This window comes from Vanellus vanellus (assembly GCF_965231255.1).
Source record: "Vanellus vanellus genome assembly, chromosome: 2".
NCBI classification, from domain to species: domain Eukaryota; kingdom Metazoa; phylum Chordata; class Aves; order Charadriiformes; family Charadriidae; genus Vanellus; species Vanellus vanellus.
The window spans coordinates 21,628,740-21,641,990 of NC_138906.1; the positions used below are offsets into that span (position 1 = coordinate 21,628,740).

A 13,251-nucleotide genomic window follows, 5' to 3' on the forward strand; every position below is an offset into this window, starting at 1 on the left:
TAAGAACTTCTACTAAGTCTTGTGTTCAACACCCAAATTTACTAATTGCTGGTGAAACCCCCTTTGAGTTAGAGTGGCTTTGGGACTTTTTCTCTCATTCTGTTGTTATGAAGTGTCCTTGCTGATTCACAGTGCCTGAGTAATGCAAGAAACCTATTTTAGGCAATGGGTAATTTTGTGAATATCGCAAAGCACCTATTGTCGATTCATCTGCGCTGATTCCTAATGCATTGTGGAAAAAAAATTGCAGCAATTTGCATGGGAGGCAGTTTAGCTGGAAAGATCACGTAACACCAGTCCTGCGGGACTAATTCCGCTCTGTTACACCAATGCAACCTCGCTGACATCCAGCAAGATTGCAGCGGTAAAACTGAGAGTGGAATTTGACCTTAAATTTCAAAAAAGCTGCCCCTCAGCCTAGTTTTGTTTCAAGACTAGTTTCAGCTGCTACGAATAATCTTGTGTAAACTGCAGCCCCTGTCGTAAGAAACGCTGAGCCACTGTAACTCATTCTGCCTGGATTGGGAGAACAATATTTCTCAGGCTTAAGCTATGCATTTGGTTAACGTTGAATTTTGTGAATGCTGTGCATTGTGTTTTACAATAAATAAATATTACGTTGTTAAGGAGCTGAAGCCTGAAAAAGGTTTTTTTTTGGAGCTGATTAGAACATCTCTGAAAGTAGTGTCAATGCAGATCCCTGAACGAGACTTTTTCTACTAACTTTAATGCTTACGTTTTTCTTGATATAAAAATCCAAACAATTTAATAGTGATTCATATTCATTTTTTTAAGGCTGAGTACAAGAAAGGAAGGGGAGAGATGAATAAGGAGCCTGCTGTGCTTGGAAGACCAGATTTTGAACATGCTAAAGGAGTTTCAAAACTGTTAAGCCAAGTAAGATTCTCTGTCATTTTACAATGACTTCATTCAGATATCTCATTCCTAGTAAAGCAAGAAAATATTTGGATTTTTAGATGATTATCTCTAATTGCATGAAGATTATGTTTTCCAACACTTTTCATACGATATTGCAATGACTGGTAAATTTAAGATTCTTAGGAAACAGAATATACATTTTTATGCAAAAATACAATGAACTTTGACTGTAACAACTCATCTTTTGAGGAGGTGGTGTATATTTATACAGATTATCTAGGATTTCTAAAATATTAACTGTATGTAATTTAAAGGCAAATTTTGCTACTAATTCGGTTTGAGTGGAACCTTACTCTGTGATAAATCCCACTGAAGTAACTGGGGTCTTTTGTGTAACTGCTGGCTAATGTGAGTAATGGGATCTGAATTTGGCCTGACAGGCAAACCACCTGCCTTCCCATCCCCTGAAACAGAACTTATATGTACTACTTTCTGTTATATATTAACCTCAAAGAAAAAAAAAAAAAAAAGGAAAAATTGAGGGATTACTTTAGTCTATAACTAAAAAGAAAGCTGAAAACACAAATATTCCCTCTTTTCCCCCTATGAGTCTTCTACTCATAAGACCTACTCATAAGACTCTACTACAGATCAGCCTGACATCGTGAGAAGGGATTTTTGACTGCTGACCTGTTCTTTCTTTTTTTCTTTTTTCTGGAGTAGTTCTTTAACAGTGCCTTGCATAATCCTCACTAGTAATCCTGTCAGGCTACACTTAGAGCTTTTGTAAACCCGGGAACAAATTCTCCCCTCCTGTAGGAGGAGGATAACGCTCTTGGATTGCAGAAAGCTGTGTCTGTCTTACCAGAACTATAAAAAAAACCAAACAAACCCAAGCGTAGTAGTGTATACACTAGAACAGTCTGAAAATCAATGTTGTGTAACAAATACTTGTGATTTGGCTAGATAGTAAACATCTTCCCTAGAACAAGGAGAAAAAGAGAATAATGTGGCCTAAAGAACAAGCTGCAAACCAGTGCAGTGTATGTTTGCAAAAGGCTGAGCTCCTTTTGCTGTCACCAAATATCCTTAGATATCTGCTACGTGATTTCCTGTCTCACACTGAACCATCATTAACTTTGAAGCATTAATACTGCACAAAATGAAAAAGAAAATAGATGTTTTTCATTGCTTTGTTAATGATGTGTTCAGAATCAATATTAGTTTGTCTTTTCCAAATAGCTGTCTTTCTTCCATTTTTAAATGGATCATGTGCTCAATCCTCTGCTGATGGGCAAGTCTGCTAAGAGATTCTTTTGTGTTTAGCATCCTACAGGCTTGGAAGTCAACCTGTGCTCTCTAGGAGAGCTAGTGCTATGCTGCTGTCACTTATAGGAAAGGGAGCTGTCTGTCATTTAGCAAGCATCTTTAGTGGTTTTTAAAAGGGTTCATGTCTAAATTTAGCATGTGGTACCCTTTATTTCTATTCAGTGGCTGTCTACACACTCCTTTCCTTGCAGCCTGTTTCAGAATCTAGTGGGCTTGCAGCTGCCTGTCGTCGCAAATGGGACCGCAGCGGATCCCTTTCCAATAGCCCTCTCCATCTCACTCAGGCTGGTACCCCTGAGGTTGTGGCCAACAATTACAACAATCAAAAAACACCAGCTGGATCATGGGGTCTTGCAGGCTGGTGCTGAGCCAGCTGCATCATAGGCTTCATCAATGCACTTTTTATCTCATTTTTATTAGATGTGCTTTTCCTCTTGGACAATGCATGCTGCATCTGCAAAGGCTTTATAATAGAGTCTCTTCAATGCCAGGGACTGGGACGGCAGCAGTTCTAGTTGAGATCCTTCTGCAGAAGAGAGAGAGCATTTGGTGTGAAATTTTAACTTCTTTAGAGAGCCCAAATAGTGCAGGAGGTGCGGCAGGAAGAGAGGAGCGGTTGACAAAACGTAGCTTACTTACAGTTTATTTGTAAAGAAGATTCTTACTAAACTTTGATGGTCCAAACTCTGCAGCCACTGGGCCTGGATCCAGGTTGTGGGAGCCTTCCTTCTCCTGTCCTCTCCTCAGTCTACGCTGTTGTGGCTGTTTGCGGTGTGTGTGACGGGCCACATACTTTTGGAAAGGGAGGCAGTGCTTCTGCCGGACACCCCGCTGCCAGCCGTCTGCATACAGCAGCACCGGAGGCTGCAAGTACCGGGCTGCTTTCGGCACTGGGGAGGTGCACTCGGCAATTCCCCACCTCCTGTGGAGGAAAGGCGGTGGCCATGAGTTGTCTAATGTTTTTATATATTATTTGAATCATCATAACACTTAGACACACTGATCATAAATCAAGAGCACGGAAAAATGAAGGTGACCCCTGTGTCCAAAGAGCGGGGCGGTGGGGCAGGATGAGGGATGCACCTGTGCGGTAGGAGAGGAAGAGCCCTAAATGCGGGTCAGTCATGTCAGTCCTCTTCATGCAAGGATCGCGAAGCGGGCTTGTAACAATTACAAGATTTAAAAAAATGTTAAAGTTAATGATCTCTTTATTGTCTCCAGACTTTTTGGCTTTTGGGGTTTCCATTTGTTTCTCAGCAAATGGGAGCGTTATAAACTTTTTGTGCTGAAAGTTGATAATCTCCCTTAATAGCATGAATCTATAAGCTGCCACACGCAGACAAAATATTAGTTATTTGACCCTCACAGTAAATTTGCAAAGTTGACAATTCTGATGGATGTAATGGGAAGAGAAGATGATAACATGTTTTAATGTGGTGCATATGGGTAGGTAATTTAGGGAGTATAGAGAGCAGGAGCAAGAAGAGGTCAGGCAGTGTGGGTGTAACGAAGGGAGAAAGCAATCAGGGCGAGCAGGAAGGCAAACAAAGTGAAGAAAACAGTGTTAATGTTTGACTGGCACTCAAGGCTCTACAAAATCGGTGTACTCTCTCTCTCTCTTTTTCTCTTTTTTTTTCTTTTTTTTTTTATTTAACAAAGCTTTTGACAACAGCAGCAGAAAAAATAATAGCTCCCAGGACTAGTATATTTACCCACAGCATGCAGCAACCCCTTTCTGTTGATTTTAAACCACATTTAAAACAGAAACTGTGTTAGCCCTTGTGAAAACATGAAGCTTGTCAATTTGCTGAATGTACATTGTATAATTTGGGTTATTTTTTGTATTTTTTATAAAAACAAGCTCTCGTTTAGGTCTTCTTTATGTCTTCTAATGCATTTTATTAGCTTTTTCAAAGAGCTGCTGCTAAGTATTCCCCTTATGGTGTTCAATAAGTGGTTTTATGATGAATAATTTTGGATATTTGTGTTTTACGCTGGATCTGGTGCTTATTGTTTCAGGGATAAAATTTTTAGAGGCAGAATGTTTTTCAAAATGTACCTTCTCTGAGATTATCAGTAACAACACAAAGAGCCTAGGATTTTCTCAGTCTTTCTTTGCTCTTTAAACTCTGCTAGTGCTTTTAGCAACCAATATTTTAATTTAGCTCTTTGTTTATGTTACATTTCCTTCAATATCTATATGCTCTGACAGGTTTTTCATTTTTTTAAATATGTTTTCATGTGGTCATGAGGAAATGCTTTAGCTGCAAGTGTCTGCTTCATCCTGGGATCCCAGTGATTGAATGATTCAATTTTTGTAGTTTCTTTGTAAATCTGAACAGTGGGTGATGTCATCCACTTCTGAAACTGAACACTCCCTGTGTGAACAGCTTTGAACTACAGATTTGATTTAGGAATGTTACTGCAAAGCTTCAAAAGACACTGCTCTGTCCAGCTGCAGTTCTGACTTTTATAGGTTTTGTGCAAGGCCGATGAGAAGTTTGTTTATCCAGGCCTTATTTAATCCCAGGTTGGTTTTTCAGGGATGTTGCTGTGTTAAAAGCCTGCGAAGTCTGCTCTTTCTTCGGCAACAATTAGAGAGCAGTCTACATGCATTTCTTTTAAATTAACCCCCACTACGTACTCTCTAAAAAAATAAACAAACTTAAGACTTTAATTAAGATGGTAAATAAGTAGCCATCATTTTAAACCCTCATTACAGTAAAGCTTTTGGTTAACGAAATTTGTAGATAAGCTTCCCCTAACAACTGTCATTTCTACTCCCGCTTTTTGCGTGCTCCTCCACCATGTTATAGCATTGCTAAGAACTCCCCCCTTCAGATGGTTTAGAAAACACTGATGAACTATTATTCTTCCTTGTTTTTAATCAGAACCCTTTCTCTCAGGCGTATTTTCCCGCTTTAAACTGCATCTATAACTTTCCCCTTTTGAAAAGAAGGATAAATACCGTGTGCATTACTTCACAGTGACTCATCCCTGGGCTTGCTCTTCTCTCTTCTCCCTCTCCCACCCCACGCTTTCTTTCAAAAGGGAGAAGGAAACAGGAAAATACCGATAAAAGAGAAAGTGAACGTGCGTGTAGCTTTCAATGAGACGAATCCCTTATGACAAGTCAGAGTTAAATTACTGCTGGAAGTGCTCTTGAGATACCACCTGGGTCATCTGATATTATTGTGCCGCCTCCATCTTGCCCCAGAACGACATGTGCGGTGGGGCTGAGGGGGAGAGCGAAGGCAATAAGCAGAGCAGCCAGAGAAGGTGGTACCGAGACATCCCTCGCTGCGACAGGAACGTTTACAGCTGGATTGGTGGGCAGTCTACTGAAATTTGGGACCCTCCCTGCACATCAGCATCAGGACACACAGCCCTGTGAAGACTGGGTTCACTGTCTCCCCCTTTTTCCTTCAGCAGCAGTGATGTGATCTGAAGTGACACTAATGAGGATTTATTACTGGAATCTCTAGGATTGAAACGTTTTGATAAAAAAAAATCTTTTAAAGAATGGCATGAAACGGCTGCAGCTGGAAGGTGGCAAGGCAGTTGTGAGGAAAGGTCCCTTTGGCACTGATGTTTTCACACTTAACAAGAAAATCAAGGACCATGTTGTGCATTTGGTCCACATGCACAGTTTGAGGCCATTCGTTGGCTGGGCAGAAGACAGCCTGCAGTAGCCGGATATTTGAACTCTTGTGCATGATGTCGTTATGATGTGAGCTGATGCCCGAGGAGTAAAAGACAATTTTGCTCACCATGATGACTTGTACACTGGTTTCGGAGGCTTTTTAAATCACATATTCCAGCACTGCCTGATTTTTATTAGAAGGCAAATTTTGGATACACCCTTTAGAAGAGAAAAGCCCTCTGATTTATTCCTTCACTGCTCGTACAGAATATGTATTTGCCTTTGACAAAGGCAGTGTCTTTGTATTCAGATATATGCTTTTGCACTTGATCCAAAGCCAAGGCAAATATCAAACAATATGAACCAGATGAATCTACCAGAAGACAATAGATATTCTTTTCTAGAGTTAGTATGAAAGATGAAGTTCATCATGTGTTCAGACAAAGTTTCTCTTTCAAAGTGGCAATGTTTTAGAATTTCCTTCTTTTGAAAAATTAATGTAAGTGCTCAAATCATAATGTAGTTCTTGAACATGTAAGGTTAGTTTCTGTTTGGGTGGCTTAGTTTTGGTTTCTTGTTATCCTGATTAGTGAAATATTGGGCATCATGGCTAAACATAATGAGGCTGTGTAAGCTAAATCATGTTGAGTGCCTTTTGAGGCAAGGAAAAACTAAAAAGGAAAAAGAGAATTCTTCCCACAACTAAAGCTGAGAAAAAAATCATTTTTGAAGGAGATTGTTTGAGGTGGTTTAACCACTTTATCAGATATTCATGTGGGAACAGAGAAAAAAGGAGTAAGGAAAAAGCTGTGTATTTATTTAATGCAGAGCGTGGTAAATTATAATGGATGCTGCATAGGCTCAGATATCAGGTGTCTGACTAGCATTCATGAAAGCAGCATAATCCGGACTGAACTTTATTCTCCTCCGTTATGCCCAGCTGTTGGAAAGAAGCAAGGCATGTGTGCAAAGTCTCCAGATGTTCGATGATCATGCACAACAAGGGGAGCAAAGGAGGGAGATTTACTATTTGTTCGATTTCATTTTTTCAGATTCTGAATTCAGTTCTTCAGCATGTTTTATGGCATTTTTGCGACTTATTTACCTTTAATGTGTTTATGTGTTGCTCATTTCCTCTTTTGAACAAGAAGAACAGAGAGTGAAAGTGGTGGCAGATAGTCATTTAATTATGCTTTCTAACACTGTAATGAGGTGGGCATTGTCCCCAAGAAGGGACTGTACTACAGGGTGATTCCTGGGGGTCTCTTGCGAAATTTCTGGCAGAATTAAAAATAGATCTGGGGGCTCTGGTGACAGCCTAGCACAGCGCGAGTGATAAATGGACCTGGAGGTGGGAAGACGGCCGAGTAGGAAGTTTGATTCTGATTTCCCACTTTCAAGTTGCTGAAAAATTTACAAGTGATTTATTTTACAAGTTTTACAGTTTCTTAATCTTATAATTTTTTTTTTTGTTAAAACCACATTTTTGATGTTAACTATGAATTGAATGATTCTCAGCGAGTAGATTATTATTGCTAGTCAAACAGTTCTGGTTTATTTGATTACTCAGGTGAGTCGTATGGTTTTGTTTCTGTTTGCTTTTTATAAATCCTTCAGCACCAGTAATCGCATATGACAATGTTAACATTAATTTTTTATTTTAGTAAAATTCACATACATAAAAATTACTTTGAAAACAGTACAAGACAGTCACAGGTGTGGCTAAACAGAGCTTCTTTAAGCATCTTCATTGTTTAAAGATTTATGGAGAAGGCAATTGCCTTTAATAACTCCTTTGTAGTCTGAATTCTCTATGCCTTCTTTAAAGTGCTACATGTTAATATTAGATATGTTTGTTCTGGTGGAAGGTGAAATACAAAGAGCAGTTCAATAAGGAAATGAAGAGCCACCAATACAATCCTCTTGACAGTGCTTCCTTCAAGCAAGCACAGATTGCATCCACCTTGGCAAGTGATGTAAGTGAATTTGCTTTGTATTTTACATGGATTTACATCCTGAAAAACCTCACATTTGTTCTCAAGCAGAATTTCTTTTTCCATCTTATGAATTACTCTGAGCAGCGGTCTCTGCTACACGGTATGTCTGCATAGCAGGTACAGCATGTTATCAATTTCTTCCTCTGCTTCTAACAAAGCCCTTCTCCAAGGGCCTGCAGAGTTTTTCATAACCATTTTTTGATAAGATTTGTCTCACTTTGTGTGTCAAAAGGCACGGCTGCTTACTCTGAGCTGGTAGCCTTGTACTTGGTCCCTTTGTATTTAGGAAAGAAATAAACAGGTATAGAGAGCAATTCTCCTGACCTGTTGTAGATGCCTGTCTTTAGAGGAGCGAAGTGCAGGCATCGTTCCAGTGGATGTAGAAGGAAGCTGCATGAGCAGCTGAGATTTGGATGTCTGTCTTAGACTTCATTCTGCTGGTTGATCTTCTGAATGGTATTCCAAAGTACAGCAGTTACCAGATTCAGCAATGGGTACCTGCTGCTGGAGCCAGATTGGAGAAAACATCTATATCAAGTGATAATGCTCTTGGGATGATATATTTAACAGTGTGTCTAATGCTAAAAATGTGAGCTCTTCTTTGAGGCCGTGATGCCAGATAGCCAAGAGACAAGCCTTCCTTCTGTAGTCTGGCGTTTCCAAAGAGTGGAGCACCACCCAATGGGAACAAGAGAGGCCAGCTCTGGGAAGGGTCCAACAGATTATGTAACTGTTTCCAAAATCTAAGTGTTTCATACATGTTTCCTTGAAATAATAATTATTATAAGAGATATGCAAATTGAGTATTGTTGATTTGAAGTGAAGAACATGATACATATGTGGAGGTGACTAAAGGTGTTGGTTTAAAAATTTGTCATCCAACATAGGTAAGATGGTTAGTCTTCTTCCTGTAAAGATGGGCATCCACCTATTAGAAGTGTGGAAAATCCTACTATAAGCTGATAGGAAGTTATCTTCTGCCACTTCATGAAGGGATTATCTTTTGCCTTAGGTGATTATATTGCTTATCTTTGCTGAAAGCAATCTACATTAGAGAAAATGTCCAGGAGTTCCCTTTAACTGTTTTATGTACAACTTTTAAATTTTGACAGTTAGTGTAATTCCTGAATCACAAGAAAAAGAATAAGAATCAACAGTGTTTAAAATGAGTAAGCTCAAAGTATTGAAGAAAATACTCTTGATTTATGTTTTCTGGGGGGAAAAAGAAAAAGAAAAAACCAAACAATGATAATTCCTTTCTAGTCTGAAAAGTCATACAAAGTGTGATTTTTTTTGTAAGTGTCCTTTTTGAGGAAAAGTTTGCGTAGTCCCCAAATATTTGCTCAGTAGAATGAATCCTTTATTGATTTTTCCTTTTCCTCCAAATAATAGTAAATGACCACCATCTAGTGGCTGGTAGAGATTGTTCAGGCAAACACTTACTGCTTTCTGTTTCTGGATCGCCACACTGTAATACGAAGCTGTTAATTTTTGTTAATCTATATTTTCCTAACCTGACTTCTCTTTCCAGGTGAATTACAAGAAAGATTTGGAAAGCCTACATGATCCAGCCTCTGATCTACCAAACCTGCTGTATTTAAACCATGCTTTAAATATCAGCAAAATGCATAGCGATGTAAGTTGCCTTTATAAGAATGATCTGAAAAATATATGTAGTAAGGAATGTAGTATGTATAGTCACTGTGGAATACATAAATTTTTGGTACTTGCTTCATTGTCTCATACAGTAGACTGTAGTGTTGTAACCATAGTAGTTGGGGGATGTAGTGAAGAAAAAAGGGTGTTTAGGGAGAGATATTTCAGGTATTAGAACAACTAATATACTGGCTAAGAATCACACAGACTTGTGGTACTCGAGCATTTCTTCTTAAATGTCTGAAACCTTGAAACCTTGTCTGTTTTTTCCTTTGCTGATCTAAGATACTTCTTTCCTTGCAAATCTCGTTTTGCCTAAGATCTTACTTACTCCTTTCATCTGCAAGTCTTTGTACAGAAGTGACCATTATGCTAGCTTAATATTTGGACTTCTGCCATCAACAGCCATTCGAGTGCTAGCTTCCCTTACAGCTTCTCTGTTTAAGCCTTTTTCACTCATCAATGTCTGAGGCTTCTGACGCTGGATCTGGTCCAAAGTATTCCATTCTGCCACGTGTACAAAACATGCCCCTTGATGGGGAGGTGGTCTGACATAGGATAGTGATGGAGGTTGAAATGGGGAAGAAGAGGTAGGAAACACCTGGCTTCTGTGCAGTGCTGAAGCTTCTCTCCCAGTCCAAGAGCACCTATGCTACATGCACACTGCTTGTAGGGCGATTAGCTGCATTTGTCGTCTTTACTCCAGAAGCCACAGAAGGGCCGCAGAATTGCTGTGGAAAGGCGTGCGTGGGTGGTTTTGGGAAGGAAGATTGCTCACGCAGGACAGGAGGCAAGCGCTTCACACACAAAGGGTTAGGCCTAATGGCTAGAAGCATCCTGGTTCATCTTCCGAGTCAGTGCCTGCTTATGGAAGCTTGTGTCTAAAATAATCAAAATAATCCAGCCTTCCTGTCTGTACTTGATTTTTGTGTTGCTCTTTCATAGAATCATAGAATGGTTTGGGTTGGAAGGGACTTTAAAGGTCGTCTAGTTCCATCCCCCATGCCACGGGCAGGGACACCTTCCACTAGACCAGGTTACTCAAAACCCCATCCAACCTGGGCTTGAAGACTTCAAGGGATGGGGTATCCCCAACTTCTCTGGGCATCCTGTTCCAGTGTCTCACTGCCCTCAGAGTAAAGATTTTCTTCCTAATATCAAATCTAAATCTACCTTCTTTCAGTTCAAAGCCATTACCCCTCGTCCTACTGCTACACTCCCTGATAAAGAGTCCCTCCTCATCTTTCCTGTGGGCGCCCTTTAGGTACTGGAAGGCCACTATAAGGTCTCACCAGAGCCTTCTCTTCCCCAGACTGAACAATCCCAACTCTCTCAGCCTGTCCTCATAGGATAAGTGCTCCAACCCTCTGATCATCTTTTTGGCCCTCCTCTGGACTCACTCCAACAGGTCCATGTCCTTCTTATGTTGGGGGCCCCAGAGCTGGATGCAGTGCTCCAGGTGGGGCCTCATGAGAGCAGAGTAGAGGGCGTGAATTCTTTGATGAACTGAAGCTTGCTTTTTATCTGTCTCACTCTGACATGTGAAGTTAACACTGACTGTCCCTTTCTGTATGGATAATAAATGAGTTGATAGGTTTCACTTCCTGCATTCTTCATGTGCATTTTGGCCTACCTAATTCTAGTTTCCTTCAAGAGTAAGGTAAGATTGGTATTTTTTTTTTTTTCTGATTAAATGAACACCCTCAGAATGAACTTTATGAATTTGTCATCTTATCTTTAATGAGATAGAAACCTGGACTTTTCCTTAAGACAGCTCACTTCTTGCAAAATTTATTTCTTTCTATTGCCCAGGAAGGGTTGATTCATTTTGTCTATGCCCTCTTCTGAGGACTCCATAAATACTAAGTCTCTGATTTTTGCGTTGTCCAGATGCTGGTGGTTATTTTTTCTTGTTGCGAACAGGAAGAAGAATGCTTTGTCAATCCCTAAGGTCTCCACTAGCCATTTGTCTTCTTCAGAAATCCCATTTTCAAAATCCTTCTCAGATTTGACCTCCCCATGTTATCTCTTTGATTTTAACATAGCTTCCTCTCCTGCCTTTCTCCATGCTTTTCCAATACCTCCTTTGTGTTGTCCTCCATGTGTCTCCACATCTTGTACCAAATCTTTCTTGAAGTCTGCTTCCGCTGTATGAAACAGTTTTCCTGACTGTGCTGTTAGCTGGTTACCAAAGACCAATTGTGTGGTCTGTTGTTTTTGTTTTGTTTTGTTTTTTTTTTTTTTTTCCCCTCTGAAACACAGAGCTTCTTAATAATTGCCCAGTTTTGCTGTTTCCCTGTAGTATACTTTTCTCCCTTGAACTTTATGCTTCTCTTCATCTTTTGCATAACATAACTACACCTGCCCCGGCGTGATACATTGTAACCTGTATGGTTAATTAAACTCATAAACTAATATGGTTGATTGAACTGGTTTGCTGATTGACCTAGGGTGTAGAAGTGTGTGCAACTTCATGAAAAGCATGTACTATTATACCAATGTAAAGCTGTTGTACAAATCAGCTTCCATGGGAATAAATTCCAGCAGTTAAGAGGAAATATTGATGGGCATGTTTGGACACAAATAGACTGATTCTGACAGGTTGAACTCTTTTCTTTATTTTGATGAGGAAGAGAGTCACAAGGTGGAACTTTCCCCTCACATGGTATACATGTAATTATCTTTGGCATGAACTACGGAGACATAAAATTTAAAAATTTGATATATGTACAACAGCTAGTTTATTGATTTGCACACTTTAAATCTGTTTCTAATGTAGAGACTTTGAGATACTAATGAACTACAGGCTAAAAAGACAAAGGAACTTAGATGTGTTTCATTTTATGGAACAGGGTGAATAAATACGACTTAAGAGACTCAGTCTGGTGCCTCTAGTTTAGTGTAGCAAAAGGTTGTGTGATTTACCTCATTTAATTTTATAGATTTTCTTTTTTTTTAAATTTTGTTCCATTAGTTGAGGAATGGAGTAAAAGTATGAAGTCCATATCTGTAGATGGAGATAATTTTTGTTTCAACTACAGAAGTGATTTTTTTGTGTGACATATATAATTATTTCCACTAGGAGGCAAACCCAGACCATCATATGTGTTCCTTTGCACTTCAAATGCAAACAATAATGGCTATAGCGAACATAAACATTTGACATTTGGATGAGCAGGACAAGCATTTTTTCTAGGAGTTTACAAAAGTTATTTTTTACCATATCCTTTTATCATTTCATCACAATTTTAAAATTCAAATTTAGCAGTAGAACTCCTGAGTTGGGAGGCCTAAAACATAGTTTCTTTTATGCTGTTTCTCCCATAGTTACTCCAAATGTTATTTAAATGCCAAAACGTTCTGGATTTTGTTTGTGAAAACATTCTTGGATATTTTTTGTTTCAGTATGAATATAAGAAATCATTTAAGCAAAGCAAGGGTTTCTATCATTTCACCCCAGATACAGCTGAACAAATCCATCACAAAGAAAATGCAGTGCTTCAAAGTCAGGTATACGCAATCATAAATACATCTTGCAAAGAGAAAAATGCAGCATTCTAACAGTGATTAAATCAGGCACAAAACCACATGACAAATTACAGTGATGTAGAGTGTATCTTCACTCAGAAACACCCCATGAGGAGAGAGGAGGGTGTTTTTGCAAGACGTCAACCTAGTGCAGAGGCCTGGCAGGGAAAGAGATTAACACTTTTCTCAAATTCAGACATTACTTGTTTTGAAGAGACA

General features: G+C 39.3%; 2 protein-coding genes across 2 annotated transcripts in view; both read left to right on the forward strand.

Moving 5' to 3' along the window:
* LOC309669372 (LIM zinc-binding domain-containing Nebulette) overlaps nt 1-13,251 on the forward strand; it is a 271,330-nt gene that overhangs the window by 204,435 nt on the left and 53,644 nt on the right. The gene's annotated exons all lie outside the window — the stretch shown is intronic.
* Nucleotides 1-13,251, forward strand: part of LOC309669124 (nebulette-like) — a gene marked incomplete at both ends in the record, with an annotated part of 48,122 nt that overhangs the window by 24,181 nt on the left and 10,690 nt on the right. The window contains 4 exons of the mRNA XM_082479727.1: nt 796-897; nt 7,720-7,827; nt 9,380-9,484; nt 12,910-13,014. Coding sequence (XP_082335853.1) covers nt 796-897; nt 7,720-7,827; nt 9,380-9,484; nt 12,910-13,014 — 420 coding nt within the window. The remainder of the gene's footprint in view (nt 1-795; nt 898-7,719; nt 7,828-9,379; nt 9,485-12,909; nt 13,015-13,251) is intronic.